The following is a 24,793-nucleotide window of genomic DNA, read 5'->3' as shown; positions in this document are numbered from 1 at the left end:
CCTGTGCAAGAACTCAGTCTCGCAGAGGTTGAAGAAGTGGAGAATTTTGCAAGCTGCATGGAGGCTGTCTACATCTCTACATGACAGCAAGCTTTAAAGGCTTCAGAACTCCACTCTCAAATTGTCAGGAATCCCCATGGGCGCCTGCTGCTTAAACTTAAATGACTCCAAGGATGAAAGGCATGCTGATCTCAGGGGTTCAATTTGCAGTATATAGAGGTCCAAGGGAACTTCCTGAGGAAGCATTTAAACCAACAGAGAATGGGAAATCTCAACATTTGTCTTTTCGTCCTGGAGAGCGTAAGTAAACTTTATATTATCATCTCATCAACAGAACATTAGTTCTGGGTGCAATGGGTGAATTCCGCAAGATCCCCAAATCGGTCTCCGCGCCAGGCACTGGGCCGATTGAGAGTCACTCCACTCATTCCGCCTAATAAATCATTTAAATAACTGGATGTCGGATTCATCCAGTGCTCGGGACTCAACGGCCGCACCTGCGAGGCCTCGCTAGGTGGCATTTAGGACTGTTCCATAGAAAAATGGACCAGACATGACAGCACCTTGGAAGCTCTTGGGGGCCACTGGAGACCCCAGAGTGGTTGGGGGAAAGGCAGGGTGGTCCCCTGGCACTGCCCTGGCACCCAGGCACTGCCAGCCTGGCATTCTGACAGGGCCATCCAGGCACCCCAGCAATGACCACCTGGCACCTTGGCAGTACCACCCAGGCACCCTGGTAATGCCACCCTGGCATTGAAGGGGGAGGGGGAAAGAAAGAGATGGGGGCTGCTGATCAAAGAGGCATCCAGATCTGCGAGCAGCCCTTTCCACTGGCGTGCTCAACTCACTAGCAGGAAATCTCTCTTCAGTGAGGCCTGGGCGGGGAGAACCGCATGATGCAGTTCTCCAAAAACTGGCCGTTGAATAGCAGGGTGATTCTTGGCTTCACTGCAGCCCGCCAAACGTGCCCGGAAGTGGACTTAGTTTGAAGTCCACTGAAAAGCGCAGTCTTTTAAAGGATCTCTGGAAATGAAGAACACCAAGGATTTGTCAATGCAAACAGGAGAAGATGAACTAAAGGCACTGCACAGAACAAAAGCAGATACTGCAAAATGAGGCAAGGTAATTTGGTGGCAAGTGTTTTAAAGGGGCAGAGTATGAAACGATTTCCTTCATAAGATGACAATAATATTTTTGGATAACCAAAAACACTTTTATTAGCACTGTTCATGCTAAATCAAGAAAACAATTGCAATTGTTTGTAACCGCAAGTGTCAAAAAACCAGGTAGTTTAAATGAGCTATATTTATATTGAGAAATATTAGAAATAAGGTATAGATTTAAGTGGGTTTGATTTAGTGATTTTGTGCAGGAAAGCGCAAAATTCTAGTTAGACTCATGTTGAGCTAAAGTGTTTGCCTGTATGAGGGTTTTGGTTTCAGTTCAGAGTGTGTTTCTATTGTGCTGAGAGAGTTTATGACAGGAAAAGTAAACACGAACTTGCCGGAGGATTGAGATATTGCTTAGGAACCAGCGGAACCTTCAGGGAGAAGACCTCTTTGAGTTTAGTTTTAGCTGGAAGCCAGAGTAGAAGGAGTTTGGCAGGAAAAGAGGGAACATCTCTCAAGCTTTGCTGGAAGAAAAGCCATACAATTTGATGAGGGGCAAAGAAGGCAATGTGTCAGAAATGTAAAAAACAACTAATTAAGGAAACTAGGAAATGAAGAGAAGTTTACAGGAAGTCTGAAGCTAAAAGAACAGAGGAAACTGGAATTGGAACACGGCACTGTTCATGAAGCCACAGACAGAGCTGAGAAGGAGTTAGCTAGTGAGAAGACAGAAAGATAGTTGAAGTGGTTCTAAGGTTTGCTATAGCTTACCATAGTCTTTAAAGTGATAGGTGAAATGATTGTGCAGCAATCAGTGGCTGGGTCTCAGAGTTTCTGTCAAACCATTCAAGACAAAGGAATCCTGAAAGGAGGGTTCCTTTTGAGGCGGATCCTTGTTAAAAAAACAGTAGAGAGGAACCCTTGTTTGACAGGATAGTCAGAGAACCTGGAGGTGGATTCTTGATGAAAACAGCCGATGGAAAGCATTGATTGAAATAAATTTTTAAAGCATATCTTGTTAAAGAGTAAAATTTGGAAACACTCGTGTGACAATCATCTGGGGGAATGCGAGGAGAAAGCCACAGAAGATCGATTGAAAGGTATTTGCCACTTGGTTACAGAGCGGGGTATTTTCCTTGAAATCTGTATACATTTGTGAAGATAAGTGGGACTGATGGAGTATTGTGTTATTGTAAAACATTTAAGGTATAATAAAGGTTTTTTTTGTTGTTAAAAGCTATTTGCCATTCCTGTGACTGTTCCTGCATGTTTCTAAAAAATAAAATATTACGGGCTTCTGAGCTAAGGTTTCATTCTGGGACCTTCCCATCCAGCAGTGACACCAACTAGGATCATAATTAAGAACAAAACTCTTTTAACTATTTGTTGTATATTTTCAGTTTGTTGACACTGGAGTAAAGCAGGAAAATAATTTCATATATTGTATATAGTGTAGATTTTAAAATAACTTTATGGCAGGCCAAGTACATATTCTTTTTTGCCTTAATGACTTTGGGACTATTTTCCTCAATCTTAAAGATAACAAATAATAACATGCAATGCTCGAATCCCAGAACATCAATTCAGGAGTTCCTCAGGGCGGTTCCCAGACCAATCATCTTCAACTGCTTCATCAAGGACCTTCCCTTCATCATAAGGTCAGAAGTAGGGGCATTCTCTAATGATTGCACCACGTTCACCACCATTCACAACTTCTCATGTACAGCCAATGTGCATTTGCAGCAAGATCTGGACAACATTCATGCTTGGACTGATAAATGGTAAGTAACATTTGCATAACACACGTGCTCGGCAATGGCCATCTCCAACAAGAGAGAATCTAACCATCTCTACTTGACATTCAATGGCTTACCATCACTTATCAACATCCTGGGAGGTTACTACTGACCAGAAACTGAACTGGACCAGCCATAAAAATACTGTGACTCCAAGAAAAGATCTGAGGCTGGGAATTCTGTGGTGAATAACTCACCTCCTGACTTCCTAAAGCCTGCCCTCGAGGCACGAGTCCGGAGTGTGATGAAATACCTTCCACCTGCCTGGTTGAGTGCAGCTCCAATAGCATCAAAATCCTGGACAAAGCAGCTTTTTTAACTGCAACCCATCCACCACCAACTCACTGTAGCAACAATTTGAAAACAACTCACAAGTCTCCTTTGACAGCACCTACCAAACCCGCGGCCTCTACCACCTAAAAGGACAAAGGCAGCAGATGCATAAGAACTCCACCGCCTGCAAGTTTCTATCCAAGTCACTATCCTGGTTTGAAACTATGTGGCTATGTTTTCATTGTCACTGGATCAAAACCCTGGAACTCCAACAGTATGTGGGCGCACCTACACCACATAGGCTGCAACGTTTCAAGCCTTTTCAAGGGAAATTAGGGATAGTCAATAAACACAGGCCAAGCTAGCCAAGCTCACATCCTGTGAACAATTTGTTTGCAGTAAATAAATACTACATTGAGGTCATTTGCAAACAGCCTCTTTGTACCTACCAACAGTGGCAGATCAATTGCTAGTGCTCTCACGTCTAAGTCAGAAGGTTATGGATTCAAAGTTCCACTCCTACAAATGGAGTACAAAACTAGACTTGCACTTCAGTACATCAGTGCATAAGTGCAGCTCTGTCAGGTAGTTACCTGCTCAGGTGAATGTTAAAGGTCCCATTGTGGCAATTTAAATAATGGCAGGAGAGTTCTTCCCAGTGCCGTGATCAATATTTATTCCTCAACCAACATCAATAAAACAGATTATCTAGTCATTCACACATTAATTTTAAGAGACAGCTGTGTGTTAATGACCTGCTCTGGTTCCTACATTAAAACAGTAATGACCCTTCATAAAGTATTTCTGCATATGCCTGCATAAAAGTCACATTTTATAGATCAATTTGTTTAGCCAAAATGTTAAGTATTCAACTTTTGCACAGGTAATGATTTTTTTGGGGGGCGGGGTTCTTACTTTTAATTAAAACATATCTGGCCAACCCTAATGTGGCTCTCAAAAGAATCCACAAGTAATGGGGGAAACAACACCCATTTAATGTCTCATTCTCTCCCCATGTTTTTATTAAGGAGCCTTCACATCACCGTTTCAAACCTTGGGAGATGATCCTGCGGCATTGGCAGGGCCTGCTCAGGGTCCGTGGGTAGGAAAGAAAAGGAATGACCGTACTGCTAGGAAATGTCACGTTGCCAGCTCCCAGGCCTTGCCGCAGGGAGATTACATTGAGTGTGCACTCGCTGGAGACTGATTGGCAAGGCCCGAGCCTCTCCTCCTTGCCTCAGGAAGGCTGAGGGCAATAGTTGAGGACACAAGGCCCGGGTGTTCACTTATTTAATACTCGCACTGGAAGTTAGCCCCTGCATCCTATTTCTATGTGCACCATTTATTTTTCTTCTCTTATCTGTCAGTTTCTCCCATCAAAAACGCTTTGCATTCTTCCTGTTTTGAATTGATAAGTGTGACTTTATTGAAGAATAATGAATTGAGGATTATGTGATTGCAGAAGTTATACTTTGGTTCTGAAATTTCTAAGCTTTAACCCCTGAAAAACATAGGTGAACTTCTACACAAAATATCTGAAAGATTATGGTTTTTTACGCCAAAGCTCACAATTCTGCATGAGATTGTCTTTGACACAAATGTATATAGCAATTGGCTATGAAGATTTTGGTATGTTCTGAAGTCATGAAGGGCTCTTGCAAGTTCTTTATTTCTTTTTTTTTTTACATCCTGAGGGAATACCAAATCAACTCAATTCATGCACGGCTCTGCTGAACCAAACAACTAACATTGCAGCAATAAAGCCAAATAACAAGTTAGCTTTATTACTACATCAACTCTATACCACTATCACAAAAAAAGAATAAATTAGAACAGCGCAATTCATATCTTATGCCATGCACTTCACTCACCATGCCCCAGTCTCTTTTTTGTATTTTTATGTTTTGAATTTCTCACTACAACGTCCTAGTTTTTTAAAAGCCCTACAAATTTAATGTTGAGCCATTAAATCTCAAGTGTTACACTACCCCATCTGCAAGTGTAATCCATATTATTCCAAACTGATCTCTCATATGCTAATATTGGCTTTGTAAGCCTTTGTGAGCCAACTGATATCCAGGATTTGAAAACTAATCTGGTACTCGTGTTTTGTGCAGTGTTAAATTTAAAGCACCACTACCCAATATGTTTTCTGATCTGTGGCCCAGGAAATAAAATTCACAATTTCTCATACAAAAACTTGCAAAACCCAAAACTTTTAGCCATTATTTTACATAGAAGTGGCCATAATATTACCTCATGGGTAGTACATAAGGAGTCAGGTAATGCAAAAAGATACACACAGTGGTTTCCCACAAATACATTCAGCATCGCTGGCCCCTCTCTTCACCACTTTTCTTGTGCATTAAATATGTATCTATACTCATAAAACAATTTGGGTAGTTCTTCCTCTTAACCATTGAGCAGCCAAAAGAAAGCAAAAGTAGAAAAAAATATTTGATTGCATGCATGTTTTGGATATAAAAATTAGCATTCTTTACTTATAATTTTAACAGTTTTTAAAAACTCAACCTTTACTCACTGAATGTTTGGTGTAATGCCTTCCAGCAGGACTATGTTTACACCACCTATGTGACCAGTTGCACACGTTTCAGTCATCTTTTGGTGCAAAACATCTGAAAATGTAAAAAGTTAACAACATTGGTCTACACACAAGTTTACAAGTCAATACATAATTTTGAAAAAGGAAAAATCAATTGTAGAGGTCTAAAGATATGCTTTTTACAAATGTTAGATTTGAACAATTTTATATATTATTAAAATAGTGAATCTAAGAAGCGAGGGTCAATTGAAAAATGTATTTCCAATCCCCCCTTCCGGCATCTTTGCATGAATATTTGAGGATACTTATGTCTTTTCTTATTGGATTTAACTGAGGATTTAACTGAGGATTTAACTAAGGGGCTGGTTTAGCTCACAAGGCTAAATCGTTGGCTTTTAAAGCAGACCAAGCAGGCCAGCAGCACGGTTCGATTCCCGTACCAGCCTCCCCGCACAGGCGCCGGAATGTGGCGACTAGGGGCTTTTCACAGTAACTTCATTGAAGCCTACTCGCGACAATAAGCGATTTTCATTTTTTTCACTGTCTCCAATTCTGGTAATGAACTGCTTTAATTTCTCTTCATGCATTTTTGCAGATGTGTTTTGTATATCCAGCGTTTTCACATCTGATTTTTTGCACACTGTATTTGTTTTCCCAGCCCCGCTTGTGAACAGTTTACCTTTGATGAGAAACGGTGATGATAAAAAGCTACGAAACACTTTCCAGTTGAAATCAGCTCAATTTTTGCCCCAAAGCTATTTAAGCTTCAAAGCCAGTGAGTTTTGGGGTTTTCTAACATTCCTTTAATACTCCATTGAGGAGGACCTCATGGCGACCGTGAAGTCAGCGATGGTAATCACTCTGGTCCCCTTCAAAGAGGCGTTGGAGAGGACAGAATGGCGATTGGAGACTCAGGAGACGACAGTGCAGGAACTGGAGAAGATGGCCGCCAACCAAAGTGAACAGATCACCTCGCTCGAGGCAGAAATGGCAAGGTTGGTGGCAGCCCAGGGAGCGCTCAAGGAGCAGGTGGAAGACCAGGGGAACAGGTCTCGTCGCCAGAACCTCAGGATTGTCGGACTACTGGAGAGCACAGAGGGTAGTACCCAACAGAATACATAGCACAGATGCCGGGAACGTTGGTTGGTGTAGAAAGCCAACTCAAGCCCCCAAAAGTGGACGGGACCCATAGGTCGCTCTGGCAGAGGTCCAAGGCAGGAAAACCACTGCGGTCAATAATTGCAAAGCTCCACTAATTGCAAGACATGGAGTGAATCCTGGTGGGCAAGGAGCATGCGGTCCTGCAAATGGGAAAGGCATACAATCCGCTTATTCTAGGTGATTGGGGCCAACCTGGCCAAGCGCTAGACTGAGTTCACTGGGGCCAAGGCGGCCCTATTCAAGAACAAGGTGCGGTTCGTGATGTTGTACCCGGCAAGATTCTGCGTGACATACAACAATAAGGAACACTATTTCAGCACGCCAGGAGAAGCAGAGGATTTCACCCAAAAGAACAGGCTGGGAAGACAGCAATGATGGAGACATGGACCACTGATAGTGGGCATGATCTACCGGCCACGGTGCGCTCGAGCGAGAGCAAGGTGCGGCTGGTAGATGCCGGGAGAGCCTTCCTGTGGGCTTCCCAGCAGCCTTAACGTGTCGGAATCAGAATCCCGCCGAAAATTAGCGTGATCAAACGGTGTGTGCCTAAGTAGGGCTTAAACGTAAGTGGGCAAGCTTACTCGGTATTTACTGGCCTCCCAGGATCTACCCGGCCTCCAAGCGCCGTTCAGTACTGATCCACATAAACGTTTACCAGGCGCAACTGCATACGGAGGGGTCTCCCAGGTCATCGAAGGCCCCTGGGTGGCCAGGGATCATGCAGGGTGGCCCCCTGTCCCTCCCCTTTGAATGCGGGCACCTTCGCACTGCCAGTTTGACACCTTGGAACTGCCACCCTGGCACTGCCAAGCTGGAAGGAGCACTGCCAGGGTGCCCAGGGCCTGGGGGGCCATACCCATGAAAGGAGGGTGGAGTGAGGGTATGGAGGATGGGAGGGGCTGCAAGGCAGGTAAGAAGGGGCGTCTGGGAGATGGGGGGGTGACAGTTGGGGGGCCTGGAAGGAGTGGCCTCTAAGTGGACGAGGGCGGGTGGCCTGGAGTGGGGCCCCCAGAGACCCAATAGCAGGGTGTCCTCACTGGGGGAGGGGGAGCGGTTGTGGCCATGTGTGCGGTGGTGACATTGCCCATGGGTGGGGTGTGAGGGACCCACAAGCTCATTTAGAGATCAAGGCACCCTTTCAACATGACTGCCCGATCTCAGCTAAACAAATTCTAGGTGTGGCTAAACCAGTAAGAGCCCAAACAAGTGGCTGTGTCGTTAGATAACAGTGAGGAACTTGCCGGCAGAGAGGAGACAGAGAGCACAGAGTCTCACTCTATGCCGATGATATTCTCCTCCACGTCTCAAACTCCCTAGACAACATGGAAGGAATAATTAAACTCCTAAGGGAGTTCGGAGCCTTCTCAGGTTACAAACTTAACTTGATCAAGAGCAAAATCGTCCCCATGAGCCCCCAGGTGGAGGATGAGAGCTGAGGAGGCTGCCACTCAAGCTGGCCCAAACCAAATTCTTGCAGGTCCAAATAGCCCATGGCTGGCATGGATCCGCAAACGGAACCTGTCGAATCTGGTGGAGGTGGTAAAGAGGGACCTGTGGATGGTGGAACCTGCTCCCGCTTTCCTTGGCGGGGAGAGTGCAGACGATTAAGATGAACGCGCTGCCTAGGTTCCTCTTCCTGTTCAGATCCCTCCCGATCTTCATCATCCCCATGACCTTCTTCATCAGAATAGACAAATTAACCTGGGGTTTGTGTGCGCGTGCGCGGCGTGTGTGTGCGGGGGGGGGGGGGAATGGAGGAGAGCTCCTGTATAGAGACATCCCTCCGAGCACTGGTCACGACCCCACTCCCATTTCCCCCAGCCAGGTACTCAAGAAGCCCAGTGGTAATGGTCACGCTGGGAACGTGAAACCAACTTAGACACCACTTTGGTCTGGTCACAATGTCCACCATGGTCCCCATCTGCAGGAACCATAAATTTACCCCCACGACAATGGATGCCACCTTTAAAAGGTGGAGACAGGACGAAGGGGAAATGACGGTAAAGGACCTCTCCGTAGGCGGCAGAGTAACGACACTGGGGGAACTCATGGACAAGCTCCAGCTCCAGAAAGGGAATGGGCTCTGGTATGTACAAAGAAGGAACTTCCTCCGCAAGGAGACAGCAACATTCCCCCAGCTACCAGGACCAGGACACTCCCTACCAAATAGATTTCTGATCGTAGACGAATTAGGGTATTATAACTGCTTGGACATGTTCAAACGACTACTGGAGGAGGTAAGGTCATCACTGGACGAGACACAAGAAATGGGAGGAGGGACTGGGCATGGAGATGGGGGAGGACACTGGATCGAAGCACTGCATAGGGTGAAATCCACCTTCTAATGTGCAGGGCTGAGTCTAACGCAACTGAAGGTAGTGCACAGGGCACACTTAACCAGAACATATACGAACAGATTCTTCCTGGAGGTGGCAATAAATGTGAACGGTACCAGGGAGGCCCAACCAACCACACCCACATGTTCTGGTCTGGTCCCAGACTTGTCGGGTACTGGACCACCTTTTACGAGGCCATGTCCAAGGTTGTGGGGGTGAGGATGGAGCCATGCCCACTAGTGGCGGCTTCGGGGTATCAGAACAGCCAGAACTCTTTGCGAAGAGGGGGCAGACACCCTAACCTTTGCTGGCCCGATTACCTGCCTAAGAATCCTGCTCGGAGATCAGCAGCATCATCCAAGGCCGCAGATTTGCTGTCTAACTTTGCAGAATTCCTTAAATTAGATTAAATTAAATTCTCCATTGGGGATCGGAAGAAGGCTTCCACAACACATGGAAGCTAGTCAACAGCCCATCCAAGACATTTTGTGACCAGCAACCAATATGGGTGGCCCGAAACGGACAACCTGAAGTGAAAAGAAATAAAGTGAAAAGAAATTGGGGGGGGGGGGGGGGAGGAGAGGAGGAGGAGGGGGGGGGGGGGAGGAAGAGGAGGATAAGGGGATGAGGAGGAGGGGGGGGACCCTCAAGCAGAACATAGGGCAAGCCGGTCAGAGGGGCAAGAAGGTACAAATGGCGAAGACACACATGGGTACAACAACAACAGCAATGCCAAGGCATGCCCGGTTGACACCAATTGCGCCCCTCAAGACATGTTCTAATGTCAGGAGGCAGCACAAACATAAAACAGTACGGTTGTATCAACCGATCAAAGAAGGCCTAACAATAGGGCCCAGACCTGTACATATGTTAATTTTGGATGTATACCTGTTTGTCTTCTATTTTTTCCTTTCTGTACATCAATTTGTCCTCTCTATTGTTGTGTGATAGCCCTGGCAAATGTTATTATAAATAATTGTAAAACCAATAAATATATAACTATATATATATATATATAAAATTTCTAAAACAGGAGTTGAGTATTGTGCAGTTACAATTGAGAAAATATAACCTAATATACAATCTGTCCAACTAGACACTCGTCTGTTATATATAACACTGCAGAATTTTCAATTTCCAACAAATATATATATTCCTATTTTATTTTGTTGCTCATCTATTTTGATGCCATTACCTTTCATTTTCTCTTTTACTGTAAAACTTCCATGGATCTTCTTAAGCTCTGCCTCCATTGTCAAGCCTCCGATGTCTGCTTCTAGATGAGTACGGTTCACCATACCAACTCCAAACACGATGAGGGTGACATGCTGCGGTTCCGCACTTACTAAGCTGCGTTTCCGCGTCAGTCTGTTCGGACTGGAGCACTCCTGTTCATTTTCAAAAATTATTCTGCCACCAGGTTCAGTTGGACTTCTTCCACCTGTATCTACAGATAAAATTTTATTATACCAACCATACATTGCACAATCGCACAGTACATGATGACTAGGCCCAAAGTTGTGAAATCCCTCCACTGCAACTCCCTGTCTTCTCCTTTGAGCCTATTCTTCAAACCCAATTATGTGCCTTCCCTTTTAATACTTCCTTCTCTGGCTCGGCATTCATTTTTTCCTGAAGCTTCTTTGAAGGAACATTAAGGTTTTATAAAAATGCAAGTTGTTGTTGTTATATGTTGGACTTTTATCAAAGTGTAAATAAGAATGTATTTGCACATTAAAAGTTCAACATTGATAATTTAGTGAAAAAATAAATGAGACTTTTTTAGATACAATGTGTGCATTTAATAAGAAATCAATACACAACAGTTCAATCTATTCCCAACTTGCAATGATTTCTTCCTCTTATCCTCCTGAAAGGGGCATAATTATTTTTTTAAATTATTAGTCTGATAAAATTGTACCACCTTCAGTGGAGAATGTGTCCAGTTGTGAGAAGACAAAGGCAGCATAAATCAAAAAAGCTAAGAAACTGAAAGGTGCATCTATATTGCATTGTTGGTGGGAATCCAGCATGCCCTTGTTACATTATATCAATGCCGTCCTAAGGTATCATTCCATTAAGTGACAAATATAAAAGGCTGCATCAGGTGGCACAAGCCACAGCCGGTCACTATTTTATGACCACAGACAGGCTCTAGGTTCAGACTCCCTCTGCAGGGCAGTAATATCATTGCATTGCTAAAGGTGTCATTACCATTCTTAGGAAAAACTGTGCTTCGAAATCTGCCCTCTGTTATAAACGAGGCAGTTCCAGAGAACTGGGAGTTAATGCATGCAGAACACAAGTAGTAGGGTAGAGAGGTAAAACAAAGTACATGCTTATAAGCTAAAGGCATGTGGAGTTAAAATTACACGATGATTAACTTATTTATGTTTACGGTGGAATTAAATAAATACTAAGTTTGAAGCATTCTAAAAGAGATTGGACCAAGTAAGATTCATTAGAAAGTGGACAGATATGAATTTAGAATTTAAAAGATCACGTAATTAAACACAACAAACTCAATGAACTGAATATTGTTGCCATGTTCCTTATCTCATTTTATATCAGAATCATACTGATAAAGAGTATAGAACTGCAATTATATAAGACAGCAATTTGAAATGGAAAGACATTTTAACACATTTTACTTGATCCTTGAATGTGGCCAATAACTGTATTGGTCATCCCTAAATGCCCTTGAGGAGGTGGCAGCGAGCTATCGTTTTGAACCACTGCGGTCCATGTGGTGTAGGTACATACACCCACATTGCTATTAAATGGGGAGTTCCAGGATTTTGACCCAGCGACAATAAAACAGTGATACATTTCAAAATCAGGTTCATATGTGATTTTGTAGGTGATGGTATTCTCTTCCACCTTTTGTGCTTGTTCTTCTAGATGGGAGAGGTGGCAGGTTTGGATGGTTGCTATTAAAGAAGCTTTGGTGAAATGCTGCAGTGTATTTTATAAATGATACCATGGCTCAAGATAAACAATTGCGGCGAACGGATTTGCTCTCAAAACCTCCAAAGCAGCCCACAAAAATCAAAGAAGGGGTGACAAATTCAAAGGATTGTGAGAAATGTCACCCTTGTACATGTTAACTTGCATTAAATTAATTTGTTTACCACACTGGGTATAAGCAATAAATGATGTAAACATTGCACCAAACAAGCACACGAGCATCTTGCACATTAAGTTGCTGGATTCAGTACCACAATGGACTGCGTTCTGATTCGATCAAACCCTGTCCACAAACACCCCCTAAATACCCCCCCCCCCCCCCATTGGCATTATGGAAACTTCAAAAGTGCCTTCAATCCCATCTTCTGAAACAAAAACAGTTACATCTACCATCTCTATCGAGAAGAAGTAGAAGCTGTTTACAATGACAACAATGCAACTGTATGGAAGTAGGACTGGATGTGGTTGCATTAAACAAATGATGAATGGCAGCAAATATACAGCAAAGCCTGCAATGGCTCACTGTGCATCGACTCAAAGAGCATCCAGGGAGAAGTCAGTTCTGAGTCTTTCATCTCTGGCACAACAAACAAAAAAAACAGAAAATGCTGGGAAAACTGCAGGTTGGGCAGCATCTGTGGAAGTGTCGTATTAGACTCAAAACATTAACTCTGTTTCTCTCTCTACAGATGCTGCAGAGCTTTTCCTGAATTTTCTATTTTTATTTCAGATTTCCAACATCTGCAGTATTTTATTTTGAAAAGTATGAAAATATTTTCATTAAGATTTTTAACATTTTAAATATACAACACAACAAAGTAAAACAACCACAAACACCCCCCAACCTTCAACACCCCAATAACACAGAACAAACAACCCCCATCTCCAACGCGCCCTCACTGCTCAGCATCTGATGGCAACTAGCTCTTTAAAGTGTAATATAAACAGACCCCATCTCTTTGGAACCCCTCACTTGCCCCCCTCAAAATGAAATTGACCTTCTCTAAATACAGGAACTCCAATCAAGCCCCCAGCCATACTGAATGAGGCACAGGGCGGAGAGACTGAACTCCACCCCAACAGGACCAGCCCTGCGAGCAATCAGCGAAGCCAAGGCTAAAACACATGTCCCCACTCCTATCTGCAGCTCCAGCAAGTCCGACACCCCAAATCCAACTCCCAAGGGACTGGGCTCCAAATCTAGATATCTACATGGCGTTGAAAAACAAACTCCAGAATTCTTAAAACTTCAGTCAGGAGCAGAACATATGTACATGATTGGTCGGACTCCTCCAACACCGTTCACAAATGTCCTCTGCCCCTCTCCAATAACTGGCTTATCCACCAATTTGTCAGATGCGCTCTATATATCACTTTTAGCTGCATTAACCCCAGCCTCACACACAAGGTTGAGTCATTCACCTTCCGCAACACCTCCCACCACAACCCCTCCTCCAGTGCCATCCCCAGCTCTTCCTCCCACTTGGCCTTAACCTCCTCCAGTGCTGCCATATCCATCACCAAAATCCTCCCGTAGATCGCCAAGATAAGCCAGCCCTCCAGCCCCATCACCGACAGCACCCATCCAACAATGAGGAGGACAGCGCTATTGCAAAAGGCTGGAAAATGTTTTTCGTGTAATCCTGCACCTGCATATACCTAAAGGCCTTCCCCCACGGAATCCCAAACCAGATAAAGGATCTGGATCGGCGCAGGCTGGGAGGGCCGAAGGGCCTGTTCCTGTGCTGTAATTTTCTTTGTTCTTTGTTGTTCTCCTCGTCAACTCCTCCAAATTCGCGAACCACTATTCTACATATATATCCTTCATTTCCATCACCTCCCGCTTCTTCCACACCCAAAACCTAGCATCCAGCCTTGCTGGCTCAAACTCATGATTCCTTCAGATCAACATCAGCTTCAACCCCGCCCCTAACTTAAAGTGCTGCCGAAATTGCCTCCATATCTTCAACATGGCCACCATCAACACCGGAATCCCTGAATATTGCCCTGGGGCAAATGGGAGTGGCGCCGATGCCAGCGCCTGCAACCCTGAACCCTTACAAGAACCTACCTCCATCTTTCCCCACAAAGCCTCCGGCTTCCTACTCCAACCCTGCACTTTCTCAGCGTTCACCACCCAATAGTAGTACATCAGGTTTGGAAGGGCTAGACCCCTGGCTGCAGGCAATCAGCGAGGCGAAGGCTAAAACATCTGCCCTCTCTGAAAGACCGTCTTCCGAATCCTTGCCACCTTACCCGGCCAAATAACAAAATCAAGCGTTCCACCCCCATAAAAAAAGTTTTTGGCAAAAACAATCGGTAGGCACTGAAACAAAAATAAAAACCATGGCAGGATGTTTATCTTTATCTCGTGCACCCAGCCTGCCAATGATAGGGGAAGGCTGTCCTATCTCTACAAACCTGCCTTGACCTGACCTACCAGGCTTGTGAAAGATTTACGGAGCTGGGCCCATCTTGAGCCACTTGCAACCCCAAATACTTAAAGTTAGTCACCACCCGAAATGTCAACCGCCCCAAACCCAGCTCTCACCTTGGAGAAGACACTTAAAAACACACTCTTTTCCAGTTTCAGTTTATAGCCTGAAAAAGCCCCGAATCTCCTGGGCAGCCCTATTATATTCCCTACTGTAGAACCCGGGTTGGAGATGTACAACAACAAATTATCAGCATACAAAGACACCCTATGCTCCAGACCCCCTCACTATCCTGCTTCCATTTACTCGAGCCCCTCAGCGCAATGGCCAAGGGCTCTATTGCCAGCACAAACACTAGGTGGGACATGGGACATCCCTGCCTCGTTCACCTATGCAGTCAAATGTACTCCGAATTCACCTCATTTGTGCACAGGCTCGCCTTCGGTTCCCTATATAACAATTTGACCCACGCCACAAACTTAGGCCCAATCCCAAACCTCTCCAACACAGCAAACAAATAACTCCATTTTACACGGTCAAATGCCTTCTCAGCATCCAGCACCAACACCAACTCCCTCCAGTGTTGGAGAGAACACCATATTTAACAAACGCCGCATGTTCGAAGACAACTGCCTAGCCTTTACAAGCCCCATCTCATCTTCCCCAATCACCTGCAGGAGGCACTCTTCAAACCTAAGTGCCAACACCTTGGCAGGAATCTTGGCATCCACATTTGGCAGAGTTATTGGCCTATACAACCCACACTCCACCGGGTCCTTATACTTTTTTAGCAACAGCAAAATGGATGTCTGCCCCATTGTCTCCGGGGGTGCCATTTTAGCCGGTTTCCTCCCACAGTCCAAAGATGTGCAAGCTAGGTGAATTGGCCATGTTAAATTGCCCAAATGTTAGGTGGGGCTACAGTGCTAGGAGTGGTGGATTGGGCCGAGGTAGGATGCTCTATCGGGGCAAGGGCCGGTGCAGACTTGATGGGCCGAATGGCCTCCTTCTGCACTGTAGGGTCTCTATATGATATGATCCATAGCCTCTTCAAACATCTCCACCAAAACCAGCATCAAAAACGTCTTATAAAACTCCACCAGGAACCCATCCGGCCCTGGTGCCATGCCCGTTTGCATCTTTCCTATCGCTGTCTGAAACATTTTATTTTTAAAGATAAGGAAATAATAGCATTACAATACAGCCAGAATCTAAGTCACAAGGCAGCTTATGATTCAATGATAAATCAAACCATTCAAAAAGAACTAATAGTCCAGAATTTCTAGTCCGGAAATTGACTGCACAAGCAAGTTGGTATACATCATATATCGCGATAATGGTATCTCCTATCTGAGGTTCTTTGGCATCCAAAACATTGAGAGTGCAAAAGCAGGTGAGATCCTAGAATAGATAAACTCGATGTTCATGGAGAATGGCATCACAGAATGGAAGAACAACCTGACAGGCTTTGATGCAGATGGGGCTCCAGTCAACTATGGCTGGAGAGATGGGATCTCTGCAAGGTTGGCTGTGGAGATCCCGTGGCTAGTTGGAATCCATTGTGTGGCACATCAATTAAAACTTGCCACCAAAGATGCTTACAGAGACAGCTATTTTAACAGAGAGATTGATGACTTCTTACCTTATACACATCATTCTACAGAAATCCACCAGAGAGCTCAGTGAAAAGGGTGTCAGGGTTGCAAGGGAGAGGTAACACATTTCACACATGGAGTGGCTTATCCCATATTGGTCCTCATCTTCAGTCAGCTCTAACTTGTGGCTCCAAGCAGTTCTTAGCATGAGACAGTGACCGCACCCCAGTGAACCACTTCGACGGATGGACCAAACCAAGTGAAGGTAGCCGCCTACCCACAGCAACTTAGGCAAGTGAAAACGATTCCAGCAAATGTGTGGATGAGACCAATCTAAGGTCTAATGATCTTGATGGTGAATCAGCACAGTATTGTGGAACGCTTGGAGTTTGAAAATACACAGAAGATATCCTGGTCACCCACTGCATCCGGATCTGTCTCTCGCCATATAGACTCGTCAACCAAGATAGCTCGGGATGAGATAATGCGGCTGACCTTGCACAACTTTCCCTCATTGCAATCCAATTCAAGCACAGTCATGATAATCTTCTTTCTATCATCTGTCATTCATCCTTTATGTGTCAACAGTCCAATGGCGATGGAGAAGTGATATGACAGCAGGTGCGGATTCAATAGGGGCTGAAGCAGGAAACCAGCACTTAGGTGGCTTAGGCCTTAGGTGGAGATGTTTGAAGATGTTGTGGCTCATATCATAGAGTCCCTACAGTGCAGAAGGAGGCAATTCAGCCCATCAAGTCTGCACCGGCCCTTGCTCCGAATTTTTCATTTTTCACCAGAATGAAGCAGAAGTGGAATTTGGCAGCCCGCCGAGTGACTGAATAACTTTTAGGACCACATTGTTCACCTCCCTGATATGAGGAATGGAGTAGAAAAGATGCCCATAACATTTTCTGCTTCACCTCCATGGCCAGGCACCGCAGCTGGCAGGGATTCCATCAACACGAACATGAGTCAATCTCATAAAAGTAAAGATGACACTGGTCACCATTGGTACACTGAACACGCACCTCTCACAGATACTGTCACAGGCCACATACCTGAGAGGAGAACTATCCTCGTCAATGGAGAGCTGGCCAGGTACAAATTCCAGCTCCCCACTCTCAGCCACATTAGTTTACCTGAGAAGAGTCATCTCAAGGAAATTGGTGCACGTCACACATGCTTTTGGAATGGTAGTGGAGTGGCCATGGAAACAAAGAACAGTGCAAGGCTGGCATAGGCTTTGTTGTCATGAACCATCTTGTTAGTAAGTTTACTTGACTTCCCAAGGGTGCTCTCATGCCCAAAGGAAGGAAAACAAGGATATTTTGGCGACTTCACTTAAGAGTTTTGATATCAACTTTCAGTCCCGGGTAAGAGCTTGCGCAGGATCTTCACCTGGCATAACCGAGGAAAAAATGGTGCAGCCTCCTTCAAAAGTAAACATTTTTCAGAAACAGAGAGAACGTGCTGTTGTGAACATGGCCATCTTGGCCTCAAAGGATAAGGAAATGGCTGACTTGGAGAAAACCATAGCTAGAGGATACTCAATGGGTTGATCACAGGCTACAGCACTGGCCACATTAGAGAGAAACTACATCACTGTTGTTGCTTATTTGAATGACATAGGAAGTGAGCAGTGGCCTGAGGTCAAGAAAGAAGATGGTTCTAAAGCAGAGAAATGGTGAAGATTCTCACCTCCTACAAGTTTCTTCTCCATAGGACACTGTATATGGATGTTGTGGAGGAACTATCTCACGTTTCATATCTTCCAGCGAGAGGATCTGAGTTTACCTGAAGTAGCTGAGCGTTTTCATGGCCCAAATTGTTCTGCATGTCATAATAAAATATGGTGATGGTCCCAAGTTGCGACCCATCAGAAAAGAGTATCATAAGGGGATCTTTCAATTATTGAATTGAAAGACTCACCTGATGAAGGAGCTGCGCTTCGAAAGCTAGTGATCCCAAATAAACCTGTCGGACTTCAATCTGGTGGTATAAGACATCTTACTGTGCCTGCCTCAATGCTGGCATCTCCACATCATGAATTGAAAGAGGTTGCAGAAGGTGAAGCTGCCTTCTCCCAATCTTGCAAAAAAACATACTGAGCTGTTGGCCTACCACCTACAAGAGTGATTTGGTTCGTTGTTACCCAACAAGGTCCTCCAATGACAAAATTTGATCGAAAAAGATGCTGTTGTGAAAATACTGCTTGAACGCTTCAAACATATTCTTGCAACCCATCGATGAACTGAGTGGGTCTGACCACAGAAGGTGGCTCAGAAAATACCATCCTGCAAGGTCTATGTCACACTTTGTGAATCAGGCTCTTCAAAGTGAGGTGAGAAGAGTTCCCTAGCTTTTTCAATCTAGTGGAGACCGTGCAAATACCATTGGCCAAAGACAAATTAGTGAGGGCATTCTCTCCATGAACAGAATCAAGAGTGACTGGCTGGTCAGTATTAAGAAGCATACCATTGACAATTTCACAATGATCTCCCCGGAAGAGCCCTCTGAGAATAAATGACAATGAGTGAGGTGGTACAAAACAAGTAAACAGGTGAGAAGGCCACATGTTCAGCCATACAGTTGATGTCAACAATCATCAGCAACTTGTTTTAAGGCTTTACAGAGATGCTCCCTCCCAACTACATGCCAATGTGTCGCTGCCACTTCTCGACTAGTGGGACATACCCAGGGATGGTGATGAAGGAATATGGAGATTGACTGAAAGGTATAATTTCCGAGTGTGACCATGTCAGGTCGTTTTTTGCCTCGCCCAGAGGGCAGCTTACCCAATTTTGACACATATCCCCAGATGTTAATGAGGACCACTTTGCAGGGTCAGCTGAACGGGATGATCCTTTGCTGTTATTAGACGAGTGGTTTGATGGAACTATTTAGCTTGCTAGACCATTTCACAAGACAGTTATAACTAAGTCAGTAACACTTGCGTGGATCCGGAGTCACATGTAGGACAGACCAGTAAGTATAAGAGATTTCTTTGTCTAAGGGGATATTCATGAGATGTGGTTTTACAACAATTCATATTTTCATGGTCAACATTACTGATATTACGCATCACTTAGCCTAACATCTGTGGTGGGGAAATTGCTGTTGTCTATTATTAGGGATGGGGTAACTGAACACCTTGAAAAATTTAGGTTGATCAGGGAGAGCCAGCATGGATTCATGAAGGGCAGGTCATTCCTGACTAATCTTATTGAATTTTTCGAAAAGGTAACTAAGGTAGTGGACAGGGGAATGGCTATGGATGTCATTTATATGGGCTTCCAGAAGGCATTTAATAAAGTCCCACACAAGAGACTGTTAACTAAGGTGGAAGCCCAAGGAGCTGAGAGCAAATTATTGACATGGTTACGAAATTGGTTGCGTGTCAGGCCACAGAGAGTGGGAATAATGGGTAATTACTCTAATTGGCAGTAGGTGATGAGTGGTGTACTTATTTATACTATTCATTAATGACTTGGATGATGGCATAGAAAGTCATAGATCCAAATTTGTGTATGTAACAAGATTAGGGGGCATTGTAGACAGCCTAGATGAAAGCATAAAATTGCAAGGAGATATAGACAGACTAGGCGAATGTGCAAAATTGTGGCAGATGGAATTTAATCTAAGAAAGTGTGAGGTTGCTATCCATTTGGACCTAAAAAGGATAGAGCAGAGTACTTTCTAAATGGAAAGAGGTTAGGTGCAGTGGATGCCCAAAGAGACTTGGGGGTTCAGGTGCACAGGTCCTTAAAATGCTGGAACAAGTGCAGAAAATAATCAAAAAGGCTAATGGAATGCAAGCCTTTATGTCCAGAGGATTGGATTATAAAAACATAGGGGTTATGCTGCAGCTATACAAAACCTGGTTAGACCCCACTTGGGGTACTGTGAGAAGTTCTGGGCACCACACCTTAGGAAGAATATTTTGGCCTTGGAGGGAGTGCAATGTAGGTTTACAAAAATGATACCCGGATTACGGGGATTGAGTTACGAGGAGCAATTACTCAAATTAGACCTGTTTTCACTCTAATTTAGAAGGTTAAGGGGTGATCTGATTAAAATATTCAAGATATTAACAGGGAAAGACAGGGTAGATAAACTATTTCCACTGGTTGGAGATTATAAAACTAAGGGGCATAGTCTAAAAATTTGGGGTAGATAGGGCTAGATCGTTCAGGAGAGATGTTAGGAAGAACTTTTTCACTCAAAGGGTGGTAGAAGTTTGGAACTCTCTCCCACAAACAGCAGTTGAAGCTAGATCAGTTGTTAATTTTAAATCCAAGATAGATAGATATTTATTAAGCAAAAATATTAAGGGATTTGGGCGAAAGGCAGGTAAATGGAGTTAGCTCGCATGTCAGCCACGATCTCATTGAATGGTGGCGGGACAGGCTCAAGAGGCTGAATGGCCTACTCCGGTTCCTATATTCCTATTGCCATATAATTCCAAATTTATTGGATGACCTGAATTTAAATTCCCCGATGGGGTTTGAATGTGTGTTTCTGGATCATGAGCCCAGGCCACTGGATTACTAGTCCAGCAACGTAACTACTGTGCTATCGTACCCCATTTCAGAAATTCATCGCAGCATCCAAGATATTTTAGAGACTGATTTTTAAAGTTTCTTATTGTAAGTAATATCACAAGGATGATCCTACCTGTAGGGCCCAATACATCAGGAGAAGATTTTTCAAGAATGCCCGTTGGATCAGAGATTAATGAATAAAAGTTAAGTAGTTTGTACATATTCTGCCAGCACTCTGCAGAAGGTTCACTTTGCTCAGACACCGTGATCGAGTCAGAGTCATCCATTTGAATAGTCACATGATCTGCCACATCCTTCGAGCCCTTCCTGGAAACTTTTGAGGTTCTTCTTTGTGTTGGCCCAGATGAATTTTTATTACGCGACTCTCTTTTATTGTTCTCATTTCCAAGTCTTTTATTCGCCTTCGTGCTATTCCCTCTGACACCCCCATTAAGACTACCCCGAGAACTGCGACTGAAATCTGATGAACGAAAATCCCGATGTTTGCGAGTTTTGAATGTTGGTGTAGGAGATACAGATCCAGCTGTGTATCTGCTAAGTTTAATGTCTGTCTGAGTAGCCTTTATGTCATCAATCATTGTGCTAAATTGATGAATGAGACGAACCAGTGCCATGTCCACATGCTGGCTGATAGACTGACAGGAGATAGTGAAGTTAACATGAAAGGTGTTTTGATGATGCCTACTAAGTTCATGGAAAGCAAGGGCATTAGTTGAGTTCTGGTTGTAAGTTGGTCTGTCCATCACAACGGCATTTATGCTGAAGGTGTTGAACATCAATGCAGGTTTGAAGTCAAGAGGCGGTAGATTTATCATGCCCTGCCTGAAAATCACAAAAAAGGAAACTGAAATTCTGTATTCAAGCTGAAATGTGCTATACAATTATACTGCTATCTTTGTTATTAATGGCAAATAGATTTATTAACAGTAAGCCAAGGATGGTATCAAAAGTGAGGATATATTTTGGGTATAAAAGAGGGAAGGTAAACGCTGATTTTGAGGCAAAGTTGCAGGTACAGCAAGTTGGGAGAGGGTTCAGGCTTAGGCTGAAGCTGGACCTTATGTTGAAAGCATAACTCTGACACATCTCAGACCTGACGTCAGGCGTTGGAAAAGGTATGATGGTGCAAGCACAGGGGAGAGGGCAGCCTAGGCCTGTGGGTCAGGAAGAGTTGAAACCCAGGTTGAGCTTTATACTACAAGCAAGCTGAGAGTTCTTTGGCTATGTGTAGTGTCCGTCAAAATGAGGAAAGAACAAAATTGACCACTGATTAACAAGAGCAACAATTGAGAGAATGTTAACATGGGAGTAACGGTCAATGAAAATAAGTTTCAGAATCATTGACATGAACTTTGGTAATCTCTTTGTTGCCACAAACGGATCTGATGTGCTGGGTAAATTGGGTCTGCGAGGACTGTGTTTACTGCAGTGGTGAGAGAGACAGGCTTCCAACACTTGAAGAAATACAACTCGATTTTATTGAACACTTAATTATAATACATACTTTAACTGTGGGTTGACACTATGCTGACTTGACTAGAGACCTGAGGCTAACCTGACCAGACTATCTTACTACCACATGGTGTTTGTTCTAGCAGCTCACGAATTCTGATTGTCTCAGAGGCTGAATCCCGAGAGAGCGGGAAAACTAGTGCCCTCTGGCTTTATAGTGGTCGTGTCCTGTCTGGTGATTGGCTGCTGTGTTCTGCGTGTTCACTGGTCATCCTGTGTGTCAATCAGTGCCTGTCTGCACTCCATCATATACCTGGATGTATATCATGACAGGATCAGCTCAATACTATACTTCAGGGAGGCACGTGGCACAGCGTGTAGCGCTGGGACTACGGCGTTGAGGACCTGGGTTCGAATCCCGGCTCTTGGTCACTGTCCATGTGGAGTTTGCACATTCTCCCCATGTCTGCGTGGATTTCACCCCCAGAACCCAAAGATGTGCAGGTTAGGTGGATTGGATATGTTAAATTGCCCCTTATTTGGGAAAAGAAAAATTGGGTACTCTGATACTTCAAATGTCGGTGTATACAATAATGTTCAGACAATATTACGTTACAGAAAAAAATTGTTGCCTTGATGTGAATAGTAATCAAAACCTTGTATTGTTTAGAAAAAACATTAATTTCTTATGAACCTCCTGTGGATTATACCTGCATTTATCAACAAATGATCACCGCTATTTTTATCATTCCAATCTTCCTACAATGGATTTCCCTTTTATGAACAAAAAAGGCATAAATCATTGAATACCTTCTTTTTCTTCTGATCTTTCTCTCTTTGGATGTATCAGAGTCAACAATATCTGCCCTGAGACAGTCCAGGGTTCCAGAGAATGACAAATGCTCCCCAAAATACATTCCATAAGTTAAAGGTACAATATCTTGCGATTGTATCCCTGTATTACTCAGTAAAGGCTTAAAGACAACCTAAGAAGAATTGAGAATATAAGAGTTATATTTAAGTTCTATAAATGATTTAAAATCAATAAGAGTATCAGCTTTTACAACATTTTAAAAAATAGTTACTAAGAAAACCAGTGACCACACAGCGGAGTAAAATGATAAACTGAAAATAAAAAAACTCACCATATCTGGGTTTGGGCGGGTGCACACTGCTCATCTCAAAATGACCAGTTGTGCAAAAATTACTTTGTGCAGATACATAAGATATACTCTAATATTTAATGAAAAGTAAAAACGATGCTTTTACACATGCAAAAATGAAGATTAGCAGGTATGTTACAAAATATGTTTTCTGATTACCTGTGCATCAGCCAATTGAACAGCAGGCGGGCCCTGGTTACCTTCCTCAATACCAACAATTTCATCCTGGCTGGTGCTGTTCTGAGACTGTGTGCCATCCAGTGTGTTCTGATCACTCGACAGCACTGTATTGAAGTCTGATGCAGATTGTATTGTAGGAAGATTATAGGCCAAACCTGTACAATATGGTAACACACATTTAAGCCATAGTACAACATGTTGATCATGATGTAGACATAAAAAAACATGGCAAGAATAAATTATTTCAATCTCGAACTTTAGTAGACATAATTGTTTCAAACTTCTACAGCTATTGAGTTGCAAAGTCACAAGTAAAGCCAATATTCCACGCATTCCACAGACGATGCAAAGATTAAAACTTTTGCATCTTCAGATATGCAGAACTAAACTGAATATATTTCATAAATAATTTAATTCCAAGATACCATTATGACTTGTCGATGACAGCGCTATTTTTGTCCTTTCTAACATTAAACAATGTTTCTCTGGTACTGCAGATTTTTTAAAACAACAAATATGGAAATAAGTCACCATTCACTTCTCTTTTAGAATTCTTGTTGCATTGGATTCAAATAAACATATTACAGGAAAAATTCAATGGACACCATTACTTCTTTCAGATATAAATCCATTAGGCAAGAAATCAAAATATAAGCAGTACTTCATTTTTGCATGTGTATAGCAAAACAATGCACATAATACAAGATGACATTAGAAAACATGCAGACTGGATCTTAAATGCCAAATGAACTTTACCAAAGATAAATATGAAGTAGGAAATATAAAACATCACCTACCCCTCGGAAAATAAGAAACTGGGGTAGAAGAACAAAGGTATCTAAGGACACAGGTGAATGAATCATTAACAGCAAAATCATAAACCAGCAAAACAATTAAAATGTCAAAGTACTGGGATTTGTTTCTGCGAGTATAAAATGCAAAAGTAGTGATTGTATGTTAAATTGTATAGAACCCTGGTCATGCCACACTTTGACGAATTGTTCACATTTTAGATCTCCATATATAGAAAAGAGAAAGAAACACTATGAAAGTACCAAAAAGAAACTTTAGCTATCGGGAAAGATTGAACTGGTTCAGATTCTTTCCTTCAGAAAAAAGAAAACCGGAAGGACTCTTTATAAAGGTCTTTAAAATTATGAATGAGTTGGGCATGGAAGAGTTGTAGAGAATATTTCCACTT

The 24,793-nt window shown here is 43.4% G+C and overlaps 1 protein-coding gene across 12 annotated transcripts in view; it reads right to left on the bottom strand.

The window, feature by feature from the left end:
* kiaa1109 (KIAA1109 ortholog) overlaps nt 1-24,793 on the bottom strand; it is a 534,122-nt gene that overhangs the window by 166,335 nt on the left and 342,994 nt on the right. For 9 of the 12 annotated variants that reach the window (XM_038792378.1, XM_038792369.1, XM_038792381.1 and 6 more), the window contains 5 exons: nt 23,572-23,747; nt 23,060-23,235; nt 20,910-21,619; nt 10,434-10,685; nt 5,721-5,814 (listed from right to left, as the gene is read on the bottom strand). In XM_038792378.1, the coding sequence (XP_038648306.1) occupies nt 5,721-5,814; nt 10,434-10,685; nt 20,910-21,619; nt 23,060-23,235; nt 23,572-23,747 (1,408 nt within the window). The remainder of the gene's footprint in view (nt 1-5,720; nt 5,815-10,433; nt 10,686-20,909; nt 21,620-23,059; nt 23,236-23,571; nt 23,748-24,793) is intronic. The other 3 variants (XM_038792372.1, XM_038792377.1, XM_038792373.1) reach the window with 1 other exon arrangement.

The sequence above is a fragment of the Scyliorhinus canicula genome, chromosome 3 (assembly GCF_902713615.1).
Source record: "Scyliorhinus canicula chromosome 3, sScyCan1.1, whole genome shotgun sequence".
In the NCBI taxonomy this organism is placed as follows: domain Eukaryota; kingdom Metazoa; phylum Chordata; class Chondrichthyes; order Carcharhiniformes; family Scyliorhinidae; genus Scyliorhinus; species Scyliorhinus canicula.
Note: the sequence above shows the minus strand (reverse complement) of the source record. Positions and strands in the feature narration are given on the sequence as shown.